This window comes from Bactrocera dorsalis, chromosome 5, assembly GCF_023373825.1.
Source record: "Bactrocera dorsalis isolate Fly_Bdor chromosome 5, ASM2337382v1, whole genome shotgun sequence".
In the NCBI taxonomy this organism is placed as follows: domain Eukaryota; kingdom Metazoa; phylum Arthropoda; class Insecta; order Diptera; family Tephritidae; genus Bactrocera; species Bactrocera dorsalis.
The window spans coordinates 9,743,399-9,768,257 of record NC_064307.1 but is presented as its reverse complement, the minus strand read 5'-3'; the positions used below and the strand labels follow the sequence as shown (position 1 = coordinate 9,768,257).

The window sequence follows — 24,859 nt, the reverse complement described above, 5'->3', positions numbered from 1 at the left end:
GTATCTTTTAACTGTCTTTTAAGACTTAGTATTAGTAAAAATATTTATTTGGAAAGAAACTACAACTGATCTCCGGGAGCTCCTCTCAAAAAATACGTTTTTCGGTGATCACTATATCTCTGAACTGTATCCGCAGAAATAAAAAAAAACAGATTTCATTAAAGTAATGATAATTCTAGCATTTGATCGAAGGAATGAGCAAAATAAAATTGTTTGGCAAAATGGCGGTTTCTCAAATAAAACATCGATTTTTTACCAATGTCAACCTTAAATGGTTTATAAAAAAATATTTATCGGTGAGCAAAAATCTTACCAAAAAATATGTATATTTAATAAGCTCGTATTAAAATTTAAGACTAATCGGTTAAGCCATTTTCGAGTAATGTTGGTTATCGACTTAGAAAACACCATTTTGAAAAAAAAGCGTTTAAAGTTTGGCCTTGTACTTCCAAATACTCTGAAAAAAAATCGATTTTTCGAAGCTTCCAAAGCAGGCTCCCCCCTTAATATTTCATAAGCCACTAAACGTGCATCATTTAGGTTTAGTTATGTATACGGCTCCGCCTGACTCTGAATATCACCGAAACTATATGTTTGATCAATTTCATATCCTCTAATATATTTATATTCTAGAAAAATATTTTTTTTTATTTCTCATTTGGATATAAACACTTTAATATTTATTGAAATTTTTAAACTAATAAAATAAGGAAAAATTATTTTATTTCGCGCCTAAAAGTATGCATCTTTATCAAACACATAAACGAAATGTCAAAAGTCTCTACAGCTGATCACACCTATTTACACATGCAAAAGCACATAAACAAAACAAACACACAACTACAGCGACAACCATGTAGTTATCTAACTGCATCTCCATCGTAAAAAAGTACATGCAAGCGCTGTTTCACAAGCTCTTGGCTAAGCTGCTACAAACTCATTTTGGCCCAATACTGTTGCTCAGCAAATGAACGTTTCTCTAACGCCCTCTCGCCTTCTCTTCCGTACCAATACTGTTACCATTATTAAGTCTGGCTAAAGCTGAGCGCATACATATTTGTCGCTGTATTGCAGGTTGTTAGCGGCTGCCACCGATATTTGGATGTTAAGAGTGCTTCTCTAGCCGAATTGGAGCGCAGTTTTAGCGCGGCTGGCAAGCGATCGAGTTGTGGCGAATAAGGAACCGTGAGCGTACTCAAGCACAAAAACGCGCGTTGAAAAAAAAACGAAAACAACAGAACTAGTTATATATATGTATAAGTGTATACATAAGTATATATGTATGTATATAAAATAAAACAAAAGCAAGGAAAATTAAAATGTTGAAACAACATATTAATTAAGAATAAAGTGAATAACTAATATAAAATCAGGCTTATGAGTGAGTGTTCCAATAATCCACAGTGCAGTTTGTTTGTGCTAATGTTTGGTTAAAATGAAATTGAAACCTGAAATTGTTATGCAAATAAGCTGATTTCATACGAATCGTTTGCGAATGCTATTGTGAAAGAAATTGTTTTTTTGCCACATTTTTCACTCTATTGAAAGTTGGAGCAGTCGGAAGTGAGCGCAAAACAAAAAAAGGTGTGTGTGTATGTATTTGTTTTGGCAGCGTTTATGAAACGGAAAACTGAAAATAATAAGGTTAAATAACTATGTTACTGAGGAAAAATACTAACAACAACCTATATATAGCTATAAAGACCTTTTTTGACGAAAATTGTATTACCATTCGTTAGTTTTCGGTATGCCGTGAATAGAAGTGTGAGAATAATATTATAATATGCAGCTTTATTGCAATAAAAATATCCATTATTTAGTGCTGACCAGTTGCAAACAGAGCTAAAAAGACTTACTTCACAAATGCATAAGTCAACATTTTTCCATATACACGTGCCCTGCTGGACATAAATCTTTTGTAGAACTAGAAATATTATCTTCTTGTAAGAAATTGAGCGAGAAATTGGTTTTCGGTAATCAGCGAAATTGTTTCTCTTCTCAGCTGAAAACAGTAAACAATCATTTGGGGTCAGAACAGAAGCTTATGGGGGAAAGCGATAACAATTTGAGACCAAATTCATGACATTTAGTCATTATTTTCATTAATTTGTGACACGCCACAGTATCTTGATGAAGCAGCACTCTCTTCTTCTTCAAAAAGGAGCATTTTCCACGATTTCAAAAGATCGTTTCCTCCAGTAACACTAAATAATAGACACTGTTCCTGATGTTTCTGCTTTTCAAAATAGTCGAAGAAATTTTTTTTTTCATACGATTTCAAATACTTGAAATGTGGACCAGTATCTATAGTTGACTTCTGACCAAAAATATCAGTCAATGTATGGGATATACAATTGAAAATCAGTGAGAATCGTTTCCTGCAGTAGTATCTCTGTGTATCAAAAATGGGTTTAATAGGGTCAATATTTCCCTGAGTCCCTATATACCTAATATGTATATATTTCAAACTTCCGGGTTCCAGGTAACCTATATGTGAGTTATCTCAATAAATAGGAGAATATATATTATAGTAACAGTATGTTATACTAGAAGTAGACCGTAACTAATAGAAGTCAACTGATCGCTCTAACGTTCCATGCTTCTAGTTCTGTTCTTTGCATGCAGCCTTTAGAATGTAAGCCCTCTCAACTTCATTTTACAAAAACTGTGCGAATTTTTTACGCTTTTGTTCATAACAGCCGCTTTTAGACGACCTAGACTAACAATAATACAGTCGCCGAGTTAAAAAATTACAATCGCTTAATTTACCAATTCGTTCGGCTTCGTTATGTAGAGCTACCGCAGCTACATTTCTCAAACGATCTTCAACTTAACATTCGATACATTTGCGCTTACCGTTGTTCCAGCAGGGTCTTTCCATATGTTACTCTACAACAAGCAAATGTGCGTGTGCTTGTGTGTGTTATATGTGCATAAAAATTCACATACATGGATATATTTATATGAATATTGAAGCGTGCGTAAGCTTAAGCCACATTTCATTTACGATTTTACCAAATATTTTATACACTCTGCGTGCTCTTTGTTCAACATTTGTTGGTGTATTTTTATTGGCCGTGGCTTTTAATGCACTCATCATTTACACGCTCGCACAGCTTGGAAAGCACTGTGTGTGTGTGTAAGAGTGGCAGTGGCACTCACGCTCACATCGACATGCACTTGCCATGCATTTAGTCAAAGATCGACGAAAAACACCTGACGCGCAGCGAAGCGGTAAAAGTAAGAACTCGAAAATAAATAAATGAACGAAATGCAATGGCAATTGCAATTGTACACATGCGTACTCACACATACATACATATGTATATAAATATAAATAACATGTATGTATGTATGTTTCGGCAGTGAAACCAAAAAATCTGTGCTGATCGCTCATTTGTCCATTGAAATGTTATTGAGTTACCAGATCAAATGTAGTATTATCGATTTGATTGTGGTTTGTTTATATGTGTTTGGGTGTATTGGTTAAATAACATATTGTATTTATCTTCATACACTCATGTATGCATATATATGTGGCATACATACATACTGCAAGCATGCGCGTTCACTCCAACAAAATGATATGAGTTTGAGTAGTAGTAGAAGCTGGCAATAAACAAACATAAAAAATGAGTTTTTCGATGCATTTTTTTCCGCCACATTATTTAAATTTTATTTTTGGAATTTAAACTGTTTTAGAATTTACAAAAGTTATTATCATTCACTCAAAAACAATAAAAAAACTGAGTTATAACCATCATTCATGAGGTGGAAAATATTTGATAGAAGTTTAAGGGGGAACAGGGTTAGATCAGGGTAGATAACTTTAAAATAAAACATAGTGGGAAGAACCCTTCGGAAACGAAATACTATACATATAAAATGACAAAAATAATTTACATGCGATCTATGGTCGGGAAAAGAAAGGGATGCAGCGTGGTTGAGTTTTTAAAAACAATTTATCTCGATTTCCGGCAAAAAGTTATATGGCAATCTTGTAGGTAATAAAAAGATCTATAACTTTTGTATACGGACTTTTTCACATCGCCTCAAAATTTATATTGTTCAAAAATTCTTTTTCTTTCACGAAATTTGGTGTAAACTTACAGCTGACTGCCGGTGGCGTCTGTGCCAAATATCACCTCAAAATAATTATTATTGTAAAGTATATGCTTGTCTTTCATATTTATATTTACATAAAGTGAGTTCTGTAATTTTTATGACGAATGTCAGAAGGATCAGTGAAACCTATTTTGAAACTTCATTTGGGCCTAAGAAAAATGGAAGCACGATTGCTTCCAAAATCACTCTTTTTTCGAAAAACAGCGTCGCATTAAAATCTGTAAAACAATACTTTCCGACCTGCAGGATATCATGAAACGTAGTATTACTGTCGATGAGTCTTGGATCTAAGCTTGCGACCCGGAAACCGACGATCAATGGGCCGAGTATCGCGGCAAGGTGAGCCGAAAGCGAAAAACCACGTCAAAGCCATTCAAAAATCAAGGTTATGTTTTTTTTGAAAATTTTATTCGAAGATTATGCCTTAACTTGGGTAATAATCAACACGCCAAACTTTGTGAAGATCTGGTCATATAGAAAAAGTCTGATATCAACGATTTCGACAAATAAGCAATTTTCTGTAGAGAAAAGCAATTTTCCAAAACTTCATATTAATAATTCATAAATTGAGGACTAGGGTGCTTGAATTTCAAAGACACAAATATGGGGTTTAAGCAAATTGTCATTCATTCTAGATAACATAAACTCTGTGGAGTTGATTATAAATCGAAATTTTAGTACTGCAACAAAAGCAAACCATTTTTATTAATAAAGTTTAAAAAGAATAAAAATGAGATCCAGCATGAGTACTAGAAAATTAGAAGCTTTTTTTAATGAGAAAACTCTTTCGCCCTTCAAGAAAAGAAAAAAAAGAAAAGAAGCCGTCCTAAACGAGATATCAGTGCATGTTGTGTATAAAAACTCATTTTCAAATTTCGAATATTAGCGCCTAACGATTCAATGAAGCTTCACACAGCATCTCTGTAAAATTATTAAATTTGAATTGTAGGAAAAAATAAGTAAAAGGAAACCAGTTTGGATGAACAAGTAAATATACAAGTTAGTCCCCTTTCAAGTTAATTCTTTTTACCTTTTATATAATTTTTCATACTTCTAATAATCTTTAAAATAACACGAAGGCGTCAGAAATGCAGAAGAATTTTTCAAATCTTACATGCTGTATGCAGAAAACAACAAATAAACAAACACAAATGGACAATTAAGCAAGTAAAGAAACAGGTTTATATTGTATATAGTATTTATATATTTGTACACATATGCATACTTGCCGTCTATTTACCTTTTACAAGTGGTTTTATGGTGTCTTTCAGTTTATCTAAGCTGTTATTTCAATCAATAGTCAACCTTTTTATGCTGCTACGCAAGTGCGTCACTCAAGCATGCTACGAGTATTATGTACAATACATTCATATATTATTTACAAAAATACTAATGTACAATGGAAAACATTGTAGAAGAATTTACAATGCAGCAAGAAGTGCAGCAGTCTTCTATAAATAGCGGGAAAAGTAAGCTTAGTGGTCGCCTTAGACGCATACGCAAGTGAGTGAGCATTGAGCAGTGATTTGAGGCCAGGAACCTCTGACTTGAAAAATTCGTAGAATACACTTCATGGTTGAAGGATTTGCTTCAAGTTTTGCGATGTGGGGGAACAGCCAAACCAAAACTCCACAAATAATTCGAAAGCTCGGCCTAAAAACCATTGAATCGCTTACGCAATTTATATTATTGGAAAAGATCTGTTCCACAGCGTTTACAACACCCTTATTTCAACCAAAATGTGTTATCTTTAAAAATAACTGTCCACAACCCACCCCGTGCTGGTTCAAAACCAACTAGTTTCATTTTGAACTTAACTCACTCAAATGCATTGCTTGGAATAACAGTTATACACATTCATTCTAACCGCTCACCGTGCACTTGCACTTGAAAAATTACTAAAAAAAAACTCTTGTTAATAAATAAGTCTCGAAACTGCGCCGAAATGCAAACATGTAGCTCGTTCGTTAATTGTATTTTATTTCAAATTTGAATGAACTGAAAATTGTGTTTAACATTTATTTTTCTCTAAGCTGTAAATTAGAATGATCGCTCAGTTTTGGCTACTTACCAGGCAGCATGCAATTATTTATTTTTAATTGTTTGTATATTTTCGTGTTTTTTATCTTAAATTGCTTTGTGTACTAAAAGTGATTTGTAGTGTTTTTTCTAATGTTTCAGCGGTCGAGCGTAAAAATAAGCAAATTTAAAAATTAATTACTGAGTTTTTCCTTCCTACAAATATTGCATGGTTGTTATTTTTATTACGCGAATTTTGCGCTCGAACATTTCGAATTTATCACAAAAGGAGAATATCGAATATACATTGTGACTAAAAAAATACTCGGAAATATTTTTTTTTCCGCCTTCAAAGTAATCCCGACCAGATATAATACACTTCCGCCAACGATTTATCCAGTCCTCGAAGCACTTTTCATAAGCACTTTTTGTGATGGGTTTAAGCTCCTTAAGCCAATTTTGTTTTATCTCTACGATCGATTGACTGGAAACGTGTCTCACGGAGTGCCAATTTCAATTTCGGGAACAAGAAGAAATTACAAGGAGGCAAATCTGGTGAAAACGGTGGTTGATTGATATTATTCATTGCGTTTTTTGGCATAAATTCGGTCAAAATCGTACTTTTTTTTTTAAAAAAAATTCAGATTTATGGTGACGAGTCGAGCAAAAACACCTTTCGTACTCAAAATATCCACCGAATTCGTTTGTGCGGGCTCACTAGAGATGTCGAGCTCTCAAAAACCATATCCTTCACTTTTTTAATATTTTTACCAACTGAAAAGGTCAAAGGTCGTCCTGAACGACGCATGTCTTCAGCGATATCTCGACCGTCTTTGAAGACTTTTAAATTCAAGGCTCCCTCGTAGGCGCCAAGTGAGGTTTTGATATAAAACTGATTCCTGGCTGTCAATGAAGAATTCCACAATTTATAGTCAGATGCTTCGAAAATACAGGATCTATGTCCCTGAATCGTCACATTGCAGAGAAGACTATGCCCGTATTATATATGGTCTTTTAAGGCGGCAGTGTACCTACATATATAAAGAAATGAATCCTGAATTTGTTTTTAGGGAAGAGTATTATTTGTAACCTTTTTAGGTCCTATCCTTCCAGTAACAGTTTATCATGGCACACCCCATTTGTTTGCAAACCACTCATTGTGGATCACCCATCATGAATAGCTTAATTCAATGCAGGGGTTTCCTGGAATCGTCCTTCAGTATTGTTTCTGGTCGTTGCAGCTATAAAGTCCGTCATTCACCCTTTATATCCATGGGCATGTCGTCACGTCCAGTGTAGGTCTAGAGAAATAAACTACTTCCAGCTGGTTTCTTCATCGACAGAGCACTCAGAAACTGAACAACTTCCTTCTTTCTTTTATTTATTTGTTTCATTTGGCGCGCTGTATGTTGATCGTCTATAATCGCATAAGCTCAAGTCAGTTTCAGTATTGGAAGAAGTTCACTCGTTTCTTCTTGAGCATCTTACTCAAGTCATGTCAAAAAGAATCGCATGCAACTATCCCTCCTGTCTGAAAAATCAATACAAGGATTGCGTTGCCGAAAAATACCTGTGCAGACTTCATCGTTTGAAATAGATCGATTGCGACATTTTTATAATTGCTATGCAGCCTCCACAGCAGTCATTGCTCTTCCATAGGCTTTGTCCGTCAGCATAATTCCTCATCAATAAACATTCCAGCAGATGTTACTGACTTTGAAATTATTTCTAAGAAATGTCAAGATTTACCCAAAAACATGACTTTTATAAAGACCGCACTGAGTAAATGAGAAATCATAAATCACAACAAAACAAAGAACGCTTACGTCGCAAAGATAATCATCTCATCTTGGTATGTGATAGGAATAATTTAAAATTTTATTTCCTTATATTTATTTCACTAATGTTATTGGGTACTGACTATAAAAGCTTATAGAATAGTCTTGTTGTCCGCATATATTGCCTTCGAAGTTCAAATGGCTTGGCGGAACATAATCTATACGTAACTCGTAAGATCTACATACTTAAATCATAGGTATCTCGACCACAAACCAAACAACCTCTTGGTGGTAAAGTTATAATATAACATTTTACTTATATTTTTTATAGCATTTTGCTGTCTTTGTATATATACATGGTACTACATATATAGCATACTAAGAAGTAAAATATTTATTATGTAAACAAATCATTTAAGATTGAACTAAGTCGGACCGGTAAACTGCGATAAAACGTTAAATTAACAACCGGAGCGAAAAGCTGAAAGTCTGAAGCTGATATGTTTGTACACAAGACTAAGTCTGTAGTAAACAAATGCTTTCATAAATTTATGACACACAACCTGAGTATGTACTTGTACATATGTATGTATGTATGTATGGTGCGCAACGTTGTTTGCACGCTGCGCAATCAAGTGCAAACTTTTGCTGGCGATCACTCACTGACAGATCACCTTTTGGTATGAGTCACACTGTTTCAAATGAAACGACCAGGTATAGTTGTACCCGAGCGCAATGTACTACTCCAGGGTACTTGCAGTGTAGGGCCGTTAATTTATCGGTAGTTCATTGTAACATAAGGGTTTGATTAGTCTATGATTTCTGCTACTCCGTATGTAATCCAACCAAGCCATCAAAATAGTGCTGTCCTAAACTACAAAATATGTGATCGTTTTAAAAATAAAAGCACGAGAAATTAGTAATGTAGTAGAGATTAATATAACTCATACATAATCTAAAAACTCATACTGAAGAATTTGAATTCTTCTGCGTTGAACTCCGTAGAACTTCATTATGAGCCGCTTTCACTTATCTCTAGCACTTGTCTCTAGCCATTCCGACAATATGGATGTCTGAAAAGTCTTTTCATGATAGGAACATACTCGTTACCATTTTTAGGATGAAATCATGCCATGAATTGGTTTAGTTGAAATCTAATGAATATCAGAAGTTGTAATATTTTATAGAATAATATTTTATACAAAGTTCCCTCACCACTCTTTAGAATAAAACTCTTTTCATTTTATTAAAATCATTTAAAAGTACGTTTGAAATGCATCACATGCCTTGCCGAGAGCCTAATTTTAGCTTCGCTCCGAACTAAACCCTTTCTCAATTCTTAATTTGTTTCATCTTCTTATAGGCGCCACTTGTTTCGCCTTTGTAGTTTCCAATTTCGACACAGCTCGGGTATTCACACACACTCAGAGCCAAATTCACGTGTTTTTATTACGCACATAAAAGCCAAGCGAGGACGTCATTACTGCAAAACTTCGGCATTAAAGCATTTAAGTATTTGCAGTGAATAACAAAAAGTTAAAAAATAAAAATAAAAAACTAAGTAAAACATTAATTAAAGGGTGCGGATTCAACCGCGAAGGTCGTGCAAGGTACTCAGAAAACCATGAAGCAATCTGTTGTTGGGAACAACGATTGCTTATGTTTGATAGATTAGGCATTTAAATGAAATTTCTGATGGATGGAGGTTCGATTGCATGTATGCAAATTTAAGTAAATTTATACATACATACATATACTTGTATAGTACATGTTGATGTATACATAATTATACCGCAGTATTGGAAGAAATTGTTTTTAATGAGCTTAAAATCTTACAATACCTATAGAATAATTCATTAATTGAATGAAGTTGTAAATATTCGGTAAAAAATTAATTACTTAATAATAAAGCATTATTAATGATTTTCTCAGACCTTTTAACTTGATTGACTCAATAAACAATGAAGATAAGGGAATTATTAAATATTTAGCTTGTACTCCGTTTTCATTAAAATGTACTTACAACCTCATAACATTTAACATATTCATTGAAATATCAAATTAAAAAACTAACTAGTAAGGAAGGACTAAGTTCAAGTGCAATCAAACAGGCAGATAATTCAAATATTGGCCGATATATGAAGTATAAAATCACCCGTTAGTTCGCAAATTTTTATATTAGGTTGACCGATGTTTTCGATCAAAAGACTTGTAGTCTTATCATATTCTGTACCCAGGGGCTAGAAAAGTTTTGGTGGGGTTGGAGCACTTTTTGGTCATAAGGTGACATACTTTAAAGGCCATTTTCATACTGTGACTTAGGAATATGAAAAGAATGCTTCATACTAAATCGGTCGGTTGGGTCCAGAGATATGTGATTTAACCAAAAAATGAGTGGTGCTACTCTCATTGTCCAATTTTTACCTCATACTAAATTAATATCAAAAATCGTATTTCTTCGTTCATTACTTGACTAATATATATAAGAGGGTCGTCTAAAATTCTAAGTCGATCGGTATAGTCGTTTTGTAGAAATTTTCCTCATCGACTCTGAAGTGTTTCATGAAAAACGTGTTTAAAGCTTTGAGAACTGATAACAGCAAGATAAAAAATTCTTACAAAAATTGAAATTCACATTTGGTTATAACCTCTTAAGTTACGAAAACATATTGGCACTGATTTAACCTGCTTACGCCTCGATTCTAATGTAGGTTTGTACTTTCTTTAGTATCGTAAAAACCAATCCCGGTATCAGAACAAATGATATGGGTATTATCGTTTAAAAAAAAATGTATTTGTCTACATTATTACTGCCGCCTTCCAAATTGTTCCCAATTGATATTTGCACTTAGGCCAGTATTTCTTGCAATCCTTGCAAATCTTCTATAACTGAATTTTGGGGATAGTCTTTTACTCTTTTAGCAACTTTTATCCATTTTGTAAAGCGTTGAGAAACAGAAAAAGTCACTCGGAGCCATGTTTGGCGAATACGAGTATGGAGGCTGGGGTATTGTTACAATACTGTATTGTTGTGGGCCAAGAATTCACGAAAAACAAAAATTTTCATCCATTTCTTTTAACAAACGAAAAGCGCCGAGCTCATCAAAACACATCCAACATTAGCGACTGTTATAGGCAAAATAAGCAATAAATACTTCAGAGGCATCTATATCAGCATATAAAGTCGATGGATGGCTTTACAGTTGCGAGTTCGACACCAAATAAAAATGTACTATTTGAGTATACTAAAATGTGCAATTTCCAACAAAATTTGTGATGGTCGATTTATGAAACGAGGAGAGAGCTGAATGTCTTTTGTCACAAATAAAAGTCTAAAGTCGCCGTCTTCCCAAAAAATTGAACTCATGAACAAAATTTGGTTTCGAACTTCTTTTCGCTATCCTATAGTAAGTAAGAATGGGCTACGAGATGAAACTCTCCGAATTAAGAAGAAACAATTGATTTATTTCAATGAAAGGATTGTTCACAATAATTTTTTAACGATAATATTAAATCTTCTAGAAACACACTTTATTTTCGACTCGGCAACGAAGGAATTTTCAAATACTTACAGACATACATGTATTCTAAAAAAACTTAATCATGAGAATTATAAAATCAAATAAAATTAAGTGGAAATGCAAATTTTTATACGAAGTTTTCATAAGACTCTTTCCATATTTAAATATTTTATGTTTCTATGCATTGAAGCAAAGAGTTATTGACACTACAATCTATATGCAGAAGTTATAGTTAGGTGAAAACATTTAACACTCGGTTGTGCTAAGTAAAAGCGCTAGCAAATAATAAAATACACAAATAATGAGCAGCTCGTCTTTATTGAGTATGTCTATATGTTTATACAAAATCATTTTCTATAAAATATTTTTATATAATTCGTACATTTACTTTTATTCATTAACCAGTTTATTTACCTAAGCATCAGAAACTAGAAACCTTAATAGTCATCAGAAAATCCGGAATTTCGCCTTTTGCGTAAGGAATTTGAATAACCACACGCGAACTAGAGATTCTAAATATAAATATTTATTACACATTACCATACTAAATGCAAAATACGCAAGAGCTCTTCATAAGAAGAGGCATATTTGCACAACACCTCGTACGCAGATCTCTACAAAATATTGTGCCGATTCAGAAATGATGCACGTTGGACCAAAAATATTATTCTTACATCTTCTCTGTAAAATAAAGCCGTTCAGCTTCCGTTTTGAAATACTGTGCAATTAACCTGGTTTTTTCCGGTTTTTAGGTTATTTGTTGGAATAAGTAGCATTTTATAAAGTATAATACATCTGATCAAATTTCAACCGGACTCAACCATCTAAACAGAGCGTGCAAATCGGATTGATAGCAATTTTCTTCCTAGATTAAACCAATCTTTTTTATGTTCTTTTAAATTTTGATCGCCGTATGTCAATTAGTGAGAGTTCGGAAACTGTTCGTTTATGACGCGAAAGGTTTGTTTGGCGATTTTTACCATAGAAATAAAATTAACAACGAGTTTTCTAAAATATTGTGTTTTGAATGAAATCACAGTTACGGAATCGTTGAAAATATTGCAGAAGTGTTTGGGGAGTCAACTTTATCACGAATACAATGGGTGGTACAAAACATCCAGCGAAGGTCGTGAAGTCATCGAAAACTTTTCTCATGTAAGTCGTCCTTTCTCCTCTGTTAATAACGATATGATCGAAAAAGATAAAGAATCAGTGCTTGGGAAGATTCGGCTTGGTATCAGAGAGATAGCATGGGATCTCCACATCTCTTATTGATCGACAAAACACATTTTGTTTAATTTTGAGGGTAAGAAGTGTCTTAACGCTACAATCGGAGCAATTTTTTAAAAACACAAAAGACATGTTGGACAATATAGCTGAGGACCTTTTATTCATTAAACACATAACAACTGGTGGCGAGATGTGAGTCCATAAATATGAAGTCGAACTGTCCAACAATACAGCAAATGGTGCTCCAAGTCTGAGACAAAAGTCGAAAAAAACAAAATTCACTGTAGGCGTTAAGGTCAAAACAAACTGAGTTTTATAAAAAGTGTATTCGAGTATTGATTTGGATTCATCGTTGGCATGCTTTTTTTGGCTCAGGGGTTCATTTTGATATAATAATATAGATTTTAATTAAAACAAGTTTTTGTTAGTCCGGGTCAAATTTGATCATATGGATACAAATTTTGCTGTAATGATACAGATTTTAATTAAAACAATTTTTTGTCAATCCGAGTCAAATTTGATCGCATGTATATAAAGAAAAATGTTGTTCTGATGCAATTTTTAAAACTTTTGCTTTCAGAAATTAGTTTCTAAATCTCGAAGCTTTGAAAACTATCCGGTATTAAAAATAAATCAATAATTCTTATAGATAATTTATAGTTCTATAACCTCAGGAAGAGTTAGGAATCATTACACTTATGTGAAAATTTAAAATTCTTATAAAATCTTTAATATAAATATAATCAAACGATCTTATTTTTAGAGTTTTTCACCGAGTTTTTATTTTCAATTTGCCATGATATGAGAACATTCTTAGCACGAAGGATCGTAGCTTACGCTCAACAATTTTTGCAAATTTTTCGCTTAGTCTTCTGCGCTTCTCCCTCAATTGACTGTTCAATTTCTGCCCCTTTAAACTTATTCTCTACAAAAAAGTTGCCTCTCACTTATAGAATGGGGTAATTAAGTATTTTTTTGCTAATTAAGCAGTCAATATTTAGCTGAAAATTAAACACAATTTTGTCTGTCGCATTTTTGCTGCTTGCAATTATTAAATTGACTTGTTACATCAGCAAGAGAGAAGAAAAAATAAAAGAAAAAACTAAAACTACATCGACAAAATGACAAACGTAGAAAAAATAAGTGAAGTGGATCAGTCAAAGTGGAGTCAAGGTTTTTGCAAATGTTTATAATTTTTTAAATTACTATTTGTTTTTAATTTTTTTATAATTTCGTTTGAAGTAAGAGTAAATGAAATATGTAAACAAATGCGGATGTGTGTATAAATGACATGGTTGTACATTCATATGTATGTACGTGTGTATGTGTTTATTTTCATGAAAAATTTCAGGCAATTCGAAAATGTGTTTTAAAGCTATATTTGTCCGGGGGAATAACCCAACACAAACAGCAGAGAGTCTGCAAACGAGAAATACAATTTATGACAATACACACATACATATAAATGCCAGCAGTTTACACACACACATACACATGGCCGATAGCAACAGCTTTCAGACCGATGAGCATTGATTTCAGCCCCGGGTTCTTGGAAGTATTAAATGTATATTAAAGTCACTGCTAGTTGTTGGTTTCGCCAATAATTAACAGCAGGTTGGCACGTTTAAAAATGTACAAAATACCAACAAATATACGTCAAGGTGAAATGCGCCAACCAAAGACGTAATCAAAATTTTGCACAAATACATGCATAGACATGTGTATGCAAAGCATTTAGGCGATTCTTGCAATCCAATTGAAATCTACAACAGAAAAGCACACAAATATCAAAGATGTGCTCAGGCATTAAGTTTTCCAGTTACTTGTGTGTGTGTGTGTGCATGTTAATAAAACAAAAAGATTTTATCGGCTGTCATGTAATTAACGCCAGCGAGCGATGCCACCGCTTGCATATAAACAAATGTATTTATTTAAATTCAAAACAATTTTCTAGCGACTATTGTTCGCAACATGTTCTTTACCTTAGGCTGCCATGTGAATAAGTAGCTAGGCACCACGGCGTGAAAACTAATCGTTTTAAGTATATTTGAGAGTTTTTCATATTATATAACTTCACTTACACTAACCTGCGGTCGGCAATTATTGATTTCATCATTTTCATTCAAATGTGTCGATTTTTATTTACATATGTTTTAGGAGTTGTCAGGAGATTATGGTTTGTACTTCCTTTATAATACTCAAGCGGTTGTTTGTATGCTTGAAGTGTTAAAAAGTTGCCAAGAGAACTAGACATCTCTGGCAAGTCCGTTTGAATGATTTTGGTGGGTATTTTGGGCATGAAACGCGTTCTTGCTCGACTAGTCCCGATAGAGCTGAATTTTTTTCAAAAAGAGTACGATTGTGGCCGTATTTAAAGCCAAAAACGTAATGAATACCATCAATCAACCATCGTATTCATCAGATATGACTTCTGGGTAATTTTTCTTGTTCCCCAAACTGAAATTGTCGCTCCGGGGAACCCGATTTCAGTAGATCAAAGAGATAAAACAAAATTCGTTGAAGGAGCTGGAGGCCATCCCAAAAAGTGCTTATGAAAAGTGTTTCGAGGACTGGAAAAATCGTTGGCATAAGTGTATTACATCTGGTGGATTATTCTAAAGGCGACATTTTGTTCCTGCTTTGGTTTCGCAGAAAACATTCCTGATGTAATTTGGAGGAATGCTGCAGGTTTGAAAGTCCGACTATCGCGAGAACGGACTATCAACCTCCATACAGACGCCTTTCAAACTTTCGGTTCGCTGAGTATGCTGAAAATATATTTTGAAGACATGTTGCAACTTACTTGGTGATATCTTCGAACTATTTAATCGTAGGTAAGACTTTTCTTCTCCCCAAAATATGCTTGCTGACTTTTATAGACCAAAAGTCTATTTATAGAAGTGTGGAAATATTAGATCCGTTTCGAGCGAAAATAAAGTGTTGAATTCGCCTAATAAAAATTTTTACTTTAAAACCATATAGCATAGTAACATTTAGGAACAATAAGATACTTCTTTGATAAATTTTGAAGAAAAAGTATACATAATTTTTTTGTGTCTCTATCATCCCTTCTGTACCATCTGATCAAATATTACTCGGACTGACAAACAAAAACTACATTTCCCGTATTGTCGTACAAAATCTATTATATCCTTTTTTCATTAACTTCTCAGCCTCGGTAGGGGTGGCCTTCACTGCCTTCAGGGAATTTGGTTTTTCGGATTTCATATTTTTATATTTTATTACACACTTAGTGAAGCGTTTATTGAATTTGAGATTACCATCTTTGTGGCCAAACATCTCGACATCTACTTCATTGAAAAGCTTCATACCCAAAACATTAACAAAAATAGATTCAGTCGATCCTTAAGAGGTGTTAAGCTCATCGGATTATTCTGACTGATTTTATCTCATGAAAACACGACAATTTTCAAACACTGTTTCTTTAACTATTTCGATGGTATCATTATTAACAGATGATAAACGATTGGCGTAATTTTCTATGGTCTTAAAATATATTGATACGTAACTTATTATGCTTATAAAGCAACGTAAGGTTTATGCATCATAATTTTCTATTCAATCTTCAAAGGGTTAGTTTAATGAAGAACTCGGAAAAAAAATTAAATTTCACTCAGAGGATATTTTGAAAATTATAGAAAAAATATTAAAAATTTTCATCGTACAATAATATAAAATATAATATAGAAACAAACGCATTTACTATCAGTAACTTCGAATAGTGCATACATAGACATAAAATTGCATACTTTTTCATTTTAAGCGAACAGAAATGCATGAATAATATCTCCATAACATTTGTCAGCTTCATCGTCAAAGGACGGCACATCGCTACTAACGACTTGTAATTTTCAATTTAATATAATAAAAGTTGTTTTGCATATGCAACTCTATTATTACTTTTCAAATTAAACAAAATGCAATTGTCAAGCAGCTAATTGAAATTTAAATACGAAATCGTGAAGTGGCACGGAGATTTGACGCGCAACAAGCTTATGAACTTTAGTACAGCCTCAATGTGTTTACTCACGATATTACGACAAATACGGATGGCGGCTGTGATGAAACAAAAAAATCCAAGATTGATATATGGATGTGTTAACAGATTTTAACTTGAAGCCGCAATTTGTTTACGAAATTATTACGACTTAATTTTTTGAAAAGTACGAAACTGGCAGCAATAAGCGACTATTCTCGGGGGCCTTTGCTGCTCAGTGGCGCAACTATCTAACGTTTTTGAGTTGAGGAGAAGAGCTGGCGCTTTGAGTTCATTTACAAAAATAAATATAGTAATTAGTAGTTATTTTATGGATTTATGATTCGTCGTAAACTGTAGCTAATGGATTTAAAAATTACATTTGCTTACGAAATTGTGATGCTTTTTGACAAAAGCGCTAGTAAAAAGCTAAATATAGTAATTATTTTTATGAAGTTTGTGTGCTTAAACTAAGCTGTGAAAACACCTGCCCACACCCACTTTGATTTTTACGTTCACTTTATTTATTACTACCGTCGGTGAAATAATAGTAGAAATATAGTCAACTGGTAGCCATCACTAAAATTCTCGTTGGAATCCAAATTTCAAATGTAAGAAAATATTTCCAAAATGAATATAAACAAGAAAGATCATTTTAGCAACAAGGTACGGTGAAGAATTTCAATTGAAGTTTAAAAAGACTGTCCCGAACTTTAATACAAATAAAGATTAGGGGGGTAGCCTGCTTCAGAAGCTTCAAAACTCGATTTTTTGTTTTTTGTTTAAATCTCTTTAAATATTATCTAAGAATGTGTCTTTCGACTTTACATATCTTCACATGACCTTCCCAAAACGTGAAATTTTCTGCTCACCTCAATATATCCATCGATTAATGCGATGTGTGTCAAGTAGCGCCATTTTGTTGAAATCAAATGTCGCCGAGATTACGAGGTAGAATTTCAGGCATCAAATAGTCGGTTATCATCGCGGTAACGGCCAGCATTTACGGTTATGTTCTCTCCGACATAATTTTTGAAGAAATATGGATCTATAACTCCACAGTTCCATAAACTCCGCTTAAACTGTTGTTTTTTTTTGGATGAAATGGCAGATCTTGAATCTCTTCAGGTTGCTCTTTCCAAATGCGACAATTTTTCCAGACATTTGTCTCGTCGCTGATCAAAATTTGGTTCGAAAACATCGGATATAACATCACAGCTTGACATGACTCGTACGTGATCTGTCAAAAAAAAGGCTATTGGATAATGTAACTCCCCAGGGTTTACCCGTTACATACTTTTAAAAAGAGAGCTCACTTCACTTTTTTATTTAAAAGCAGAATAACTGTTTTTAATTTGTTAATATAAAATACTTATTTTTAAATCGAATTAAAATATAAGAATCCAATAATTTTACACTCAGTTCAAGGTTTCATTGAGCAATGTTAAATTTTACCGATTATGGTATAATATGGTCCGTCTTGTTCGATAACTTTTTGGCATTTTGAATGTAATTTCATAACTGGGACGGCCGTTTTTCAGAAACTAAGCATCCGCTTCAGCATCGATTCGATGGAAACTTGGACAATGAAGATTTTTGCGTTAACTCGTGTTGAATCGGTCTTGTTTAGCTCTTGAGCAATCGAAATAGAGCAGAATTTGACGATTTTCATTACTTTATCGATACTTTTGACAATAGGTATTCCAGATCTTGGAGTATCTTTGCTTTCAAAACTATCAGTGAAACCGAAATTGCACATGATTGACTCGCAAAGTATCAGAATCATAAAAACCATTCATATTTTCAGCCGCTAGGCGTACGTTTTCGTCTGTATCGACGACCGTTTTTATACCCTGCACAGGCTATATTAAGTTTGTCACGAAGTTTGCTACACCTACAGGGAAACGTCGGAGACCCTATAAAGTATATATATATAAATGATCAGTATGTTGAGCTGAGTCGATTTAGCCATGTCCGTCTGTCTGTCTGTTCATCTGTCTGTCTGTATATATACGAACTAGTCCCTCAGTTTCTAAGATATTGTTTTAAAATTTTGCAAACGTAATTCCCTCTCCAAGAAGCTGCTCATTTGTCGGAACTATCGATATCATACCACTATAACATATAGCTGCCATACAAACTGAACGATCGGAAAAAACTTCTTGTGTGGAAAACTTTCACATTTCATAATTTATCTTCACGAAATTTGGTATAGATTATTTTCTAATGCAAATACATAATCTCAGAAGAAATTGTTCAGATCGGTTTACTATAGCGTATAGCTTCCATACAAACCGAACGATCGGAATTAAGGGCTTGTATGGAAAAATTTTGCATTTGGCGTGGAATCTTCACGAAATTTGATATAGATTACTGCTTAAGGAAATAATATAATCTCCGAAAAAATTGTTCAGATCGGATTACTATAGCGTATAGCTTCCATACAAACTTAACACATAGTTATTAAAACCTGTGGAGGGTATATTATTGTTTCTCTTTACTGGTGGTCATCTTTCACAGGCGCCCAAAGAATTCTGGGTCAAGCAATGAGAAATGTTTTTTAATACGTAAACCCAATTGCATTTGTAGAACCCATCTCGCGATTACTAAAGCAGATTAGTAAAGCCATCCATTGGAAAAGAAATGAACATTCTGTATTGGTCCTAATATAATATATGAAATAATTAATAATCAAAATATTTTTTATGTAAATCGTATGAAATATGATTTCGCAATATTGAGGTATACAAATTACCTGGAAATACGCAGACTCTTACATATATATAACTGCAATTGTGGCGCTACTTGAGCTTAACTTGCTTAAATTTATTATTGAAGCTTGGAATTCGTAGTAAAATTTATTTAGTTTTAAATATTTCTATAAACAGCAGCTAACAAGTCAAATGGTTTTTGTATATACCAACAGACGTACATACATATATATCATATGAATATTTATTATAATATTCAGTATTTTCATTACTTTAACTTTTGTGTTTTGAAAAATGGCAAACTCGTTTCGCTTATATTTGCTGGAGTGAATGTAAAACTTTTTTTATAATATTTCTTTTATGTAAACAAATGAATAATTATAATTACAAATGTTTCTTTTCTCTTTACAGAACTTCCTAACCAAGAGAGGAATGCTAAACAAACGGGGTTGATACTATGGCTGTACATACATACATACATACATCTTTAAAGTTGTAATGAAAATGCCAACGGCGGTATAGGGCTTGAGTTTGGTGCTTATATTTCTAATGATAATTAAATTTGGGTATATTCAAATTTAAGGGAAGAAATTTACTTAAGCAAAAATTAAACAAAAGAAGAGTGCAAAAAATTTTAAAAAATATTTTCGAAGCAAACTTGACCAAAAAAAACCATTTATGTATAATAATGTTTGAATAAAAGTTGCTAAAAAATTAATTAAAATACCGTTATTATTTTAAAGATGCAGTGCAGTCCATAATTTTCAGTCCTCTTGAGTGATTGAGGTTAACATAAATATTTATTGTTGTTTTTGTTGTGAAAAAATATATAATTAGTGTCGAAAACCATCGTAATCCTAGATAACGGTTAAAGTTAAAAAAAAATATAGAATTTAAAATATTAAAATAGAAATCCAAAAACGTCATTAAAAATAAATCCAAAAATCCAGTAAAACGCCATCACATCGAAACACATACACTTGCTGACCACATTACATCTGCGCACCTAAATACTTACATACACACCACTTCGTATTATGTACATTATACACAAGTATGATGCACATTAGTGCTAACGTGAAACTGTAGAAATTGAAGTAAATAAATAAAACACAATAAAACAACCGAAACTCTCGACTCGCATCGCAGACGTGTCGGAATTTCGATAATGAGGCGTCAGTAAGCCATCGGCCGTAGAGCACACAACGCGCGAACGAGACATTCGTAGAAAATTCGTTTTTCAATACGAAACCGCAATGCATCGCGCATGCTAGGCGTATGTGCATGTAGTGGCTGCGGGCGTCACGTGAAGGGTGCAATTCACCTGTTCGGCATTGATGGTGACGGTGACGGCGGCGCTGCTGGTGACGGTGCTTGTGACGATCGCGAGTATGCTTGACAGAAGCCAGCTATTAGCGACGCATTTACAGCTATGAAAATAAACGACGCGCTTCGTTATTGTTATTGAGCGATCATCACTGTTGTTGTTGACAATATTATTGCAGCAGTTTTGCGCTTGCGCTGACAGTTCAACTGCTTGATCGCGCCGATCGTTGGCAGTGTCAAGTGACTGCTTAATCTATTATCGCTTACGTTTGTTCCTGACTGCAGCCTGCAGCTATATCCATCCAGAGTATTCCTCATAATTTTCCTAGGCTAAAATATGACCGTGTCATATGCTGGCGAAGTGCCGAATGGCAGTAGCTTTGGCTGCTTTTGGCGTATTCTATGGAAGTGAGTATGAAAATTTGATTTTACATGTATGTTTATTCGAGTGAACAGAGAGAATCGCTATTTAAACGCTAGAACACAATTTGAATAGGGTTTCGCATTATACTTAGTTTAAATATTTGTAATATAATGTTTCGAAAACGAATTTACTTATGTTTTTGTTATAAAACGAGAGTTTTTTGATCCGAAAAATTATGTCTGGAAGATGTTATGTAACGGTTTACTTAATTCCCGAGAAAAGAAATTCCAGAAAATGGTTAAAAATAAATTTAAAACAACTAAATTTATTCCTCTTTGCGACAAAGCGTTCATAGCGGAGACCGGTAACGTTTACGTAAGTTACCTTTTATATTTCGGGATTTGGACACACTTGCAGTCTTAAAACTCACAACTTTATCTTAAAGTTTGACATTTTTGATGGTATGCATACTCAGAACTTTTTGACATGCGAGCGCTATTTGTGTTGTTCTCAGTAACTTAAAATATTCTTCTAGACCAAAAAATGGTCGCGAACATTTTTGTGCTGTTATTTGTACATGGATGAACTTATCAAGAGTACGCAGGTGATCCGAATTCAATATTTCACAATGAAACTCCTGTATTTATCGGTAAATTCAAGCGAGGTCGTAGATCACTCCAAGACAAAGTTCTTTAAGGTTGTTAAAAATCAGTTGTTGTTCCGGAAACTTTTGATGCTACGGGCAAACTGATATTGCAAGAACATCAAGAGACCTATCTTGAGATTGAGACAACTGAGGGCATTAGTGGGACTAGCATACACTAAATATTGCATGAAGATTTCACTGTAAAAAACAGAAAAGTTAATTCTGAGGTATACAGTCACTTGCTTGACAGTTGTCTTGCAAGAAATCAGGAAAACCAAGGGCCGAAGACGAGTCACTCTTCACCACGGCAATGCTACCTCTCACACATCGGCTGAAATAACTGCAATTTTGAGCACTCAAAACAGCGATTTGATGAGTTATCCTTCGTATAGTCTTGACTTGGCACCGAATTACTTCTTTTTATTCCCGTTCGTTAAAAAGACACTAAAAGGTCAACTTTTTTCGACACCTTAAGAGGCGATTGATGCGTGCATGCTTTTGAGATACCTCAATTATAGTGGCAAAAGTTTTTCAACAATTGGTTTAAACACATTAAAAAGGGTATAGAACTCTTATGTAAAATGTTTGAAAAACAATTAAACGATTTTCGATATTTACAATTATCAAGAGAGATTTAAAAGGAGAACTGTGCCCATAAGTTCCCACAGAGAGGTTGTCGGGCAAAGAGGAGGACTATCAATAAAAAAATATTCTTATTAACCATTGTTAAATCTAAAATAATCTATGGATTCCTTGTAATATGGCTTAAACTTTTACAACACAAATTCCATCAACCATTATATTTAACGTCAATAGACAATCCGGTGTCCCATTAATAGATTGTCAAGTGTTTTTTACAAAGACAGTTATCAAACTGTGGCATGTTGTGACTCCTGCTAAGATTTTATTACTTCGCAGTATTAGTAATTAGTAAAGAACAAGCTTTAAGTAAACACGTTTTTTACCAAAATTTTGTTATCATCTAGGGCAAGCTCGGTTGTTAAAATTTATTTGTATCAATATATTACTCCATAACTACTATGACTCATGACAAACGAAACTGGGTTTCGATTCTGTTGACATTTCACAAAAGCAATTGTGTACATATTGTGGTTATGAATGATACATAATCTTGGTAAATTTTTGTTTGTCATGTGTGCTATGGATATATGCAGATATATACTTATATTTATTTAAGCTCTCATTTCCCTGGAACTCGCAGTAAGAATAAGGTTGTAAGAAGAGTGGACACATGGAGGTAATGAATATGATGTGATTGCAGTGACTAAGTGATTTGGTGTGTAACTTTCAATGTGTTGACTGTGAGTTCGAAGTTTTATTTAGGAAATTATCTTCAGGAAATCTTTTATATATTATATTATGATATCGTTCTGATCGGTGCTTTAAAGCATATAGCTGCCATTCAAATTGACCTATCAAAATCATAAGAAGGATTTTTTATGTCCTTTCATGTCATAATAAATGCACCAATGATGGGTATAGCTTCGCTGCAACCGAAGCAAAAATTGTTTCTTTTGTTTTAATATTTACGGACTATTTTCCTTAAAACTTATATTTCAAGCAGGGCTAAAATATAATATTGATGATTTTTGTAATAAAATATTATAAAAAAAAACCGAAGAGAACGTGTTAAAATGTGAATTCCAGAAATAATATTTTAAAATTTTACTGAAAATATTTTTAATTACAAACCAGCAGTTTATGTACTAATATTATTTATATATTAAGTGAGTATTGTAAGAAATCACATGAAAGAATCTTAATTGCTTACTTATAAAACTTCAAAGCCATGCAACAATGTAGTTACATTGACTAATTGATGTTGGTGAGAATGGAAAATTTATTCTCTCACAATTTGCCAGGCAATCAATCACTATTATTTAAGAAAAAATCTAAGTTTCATTCAGCATGAATATACAAGTATGTTTGGCAGATTTCAGAAAGTGTTATTCATATAGAGAATGACATACATTATATTGTTTTTTCACACTTTTTTGCGTAAAGTCGAGTATAAATTTTGCATTAAATTTTTTATATTTTTCAATCAAATATTTTATTTTATTCTTTTTAATCAAATATTTTATTGAATTTTTTTTCAATTAAGCTGCTTACTGCTTTATTAGAACTTCAATATTGTATAATAACAAACAAATAATCAGACTGAGAAAATAATCAGATTATGAAAGCGAAATTGAGAACCATGGAATATAGCTAGCTCAAAGTCACAATTGGATTCATATTAATGGACATACAAATGTATATACATACATATGTACATATGTGTAAAGTGAAAAAATTACGTAAAATTATACATTTATCCTTATCTAGTCTTTGTGTAGGTATCATATTCTTGTTAATTGGCTCATTTTAGTAAATGAATAAGCAAATTACTTATAATTATTACACTTAAAAGACATGTACATATATAATATATATAATTAATAATAATTTTTATTCACAAGAATTGCAAGTTAAAGCAATTTATTCTTAACACCGGACTATGTATATCTCCTTGTCAACTGAGAGTCATAGCGTTGAGAGCTTTTTCTGATGTTTTTTGCCGTGCCGTCCACGGCACGTGCGTCGAGAAAACAGATACTTCAAAGGAAAAGAGATTTCCAAAACTCACGAACCAGCTTCAATTTAGAATTCCTATAATCCCATGTCCTTCATTTAGTTGCAGAATCTCAGATTGTTTCTACCTAAAACCTAAATGACATAAAACTATCTCCAAATGTAAACCATTCATCTGACTTTATTACAACCTGTAGCCTAGTTTAGAGAGATTTCTTAAAGCTACATCTGCATAGCAAAGAACTAACATACAGCTATGTACATATGTGTATATGTATATGTATTATATATATCTGTATTTAAGTACATAAACTATGGGAAGTGCAAAAATTGCTTGCGAGGCCATTTAGTTGCTGTTGAACTTTTTGAATGACAAACTGCCTGAAAAATAGGTTAGTTAATAAATATTTTATGAAACTGCCAAAAGCTTTCAAATATGTAAATAATGTGAAAAAAAAACAAAATCAATCAATTTATTGACCGTCAAATTTAAAATCCCTGAATTAAAATTATAAACAATTTTTATTCGAGTTTTGCGGCTTTATTT

The 24,859-nt window shown here is 33.2% G+C and overlaps 1 protein-coding gene across 3 annotated transcripts in view; it reads left to right on the top strand.

Annotated features, from left to right (window-relative positions):
- Positions 1-1,153: 1,153 nt before the first annotated feature.
- Positions 1,154-24,859, top strand: part of LOC105231401 (bestrophin-2) — a 39,984-nt gene continuing 16,278 nt past the window's right edge. For 2 of the 3 annotated variants that reach the window (XM_049457160.1, XM_029552479.2), the window contains exons 1-2: positions 1,154-1,584; positions 19,793-21,115. In XM_049457160.1, the coding sequence (XP_049313117.1) occupies positions 21,045-21,115 (71 nt within the window). In that variant the 5' untranslated portion in view covers positions 1,154-1,584; positions 19,793-21,044. The remainder of the gene's footprint in view (positions 1,585-19,792; positions 21,116-24,859) is intronic. The other variant, XM_011212687.4, reaches the window with a different exon arrangement.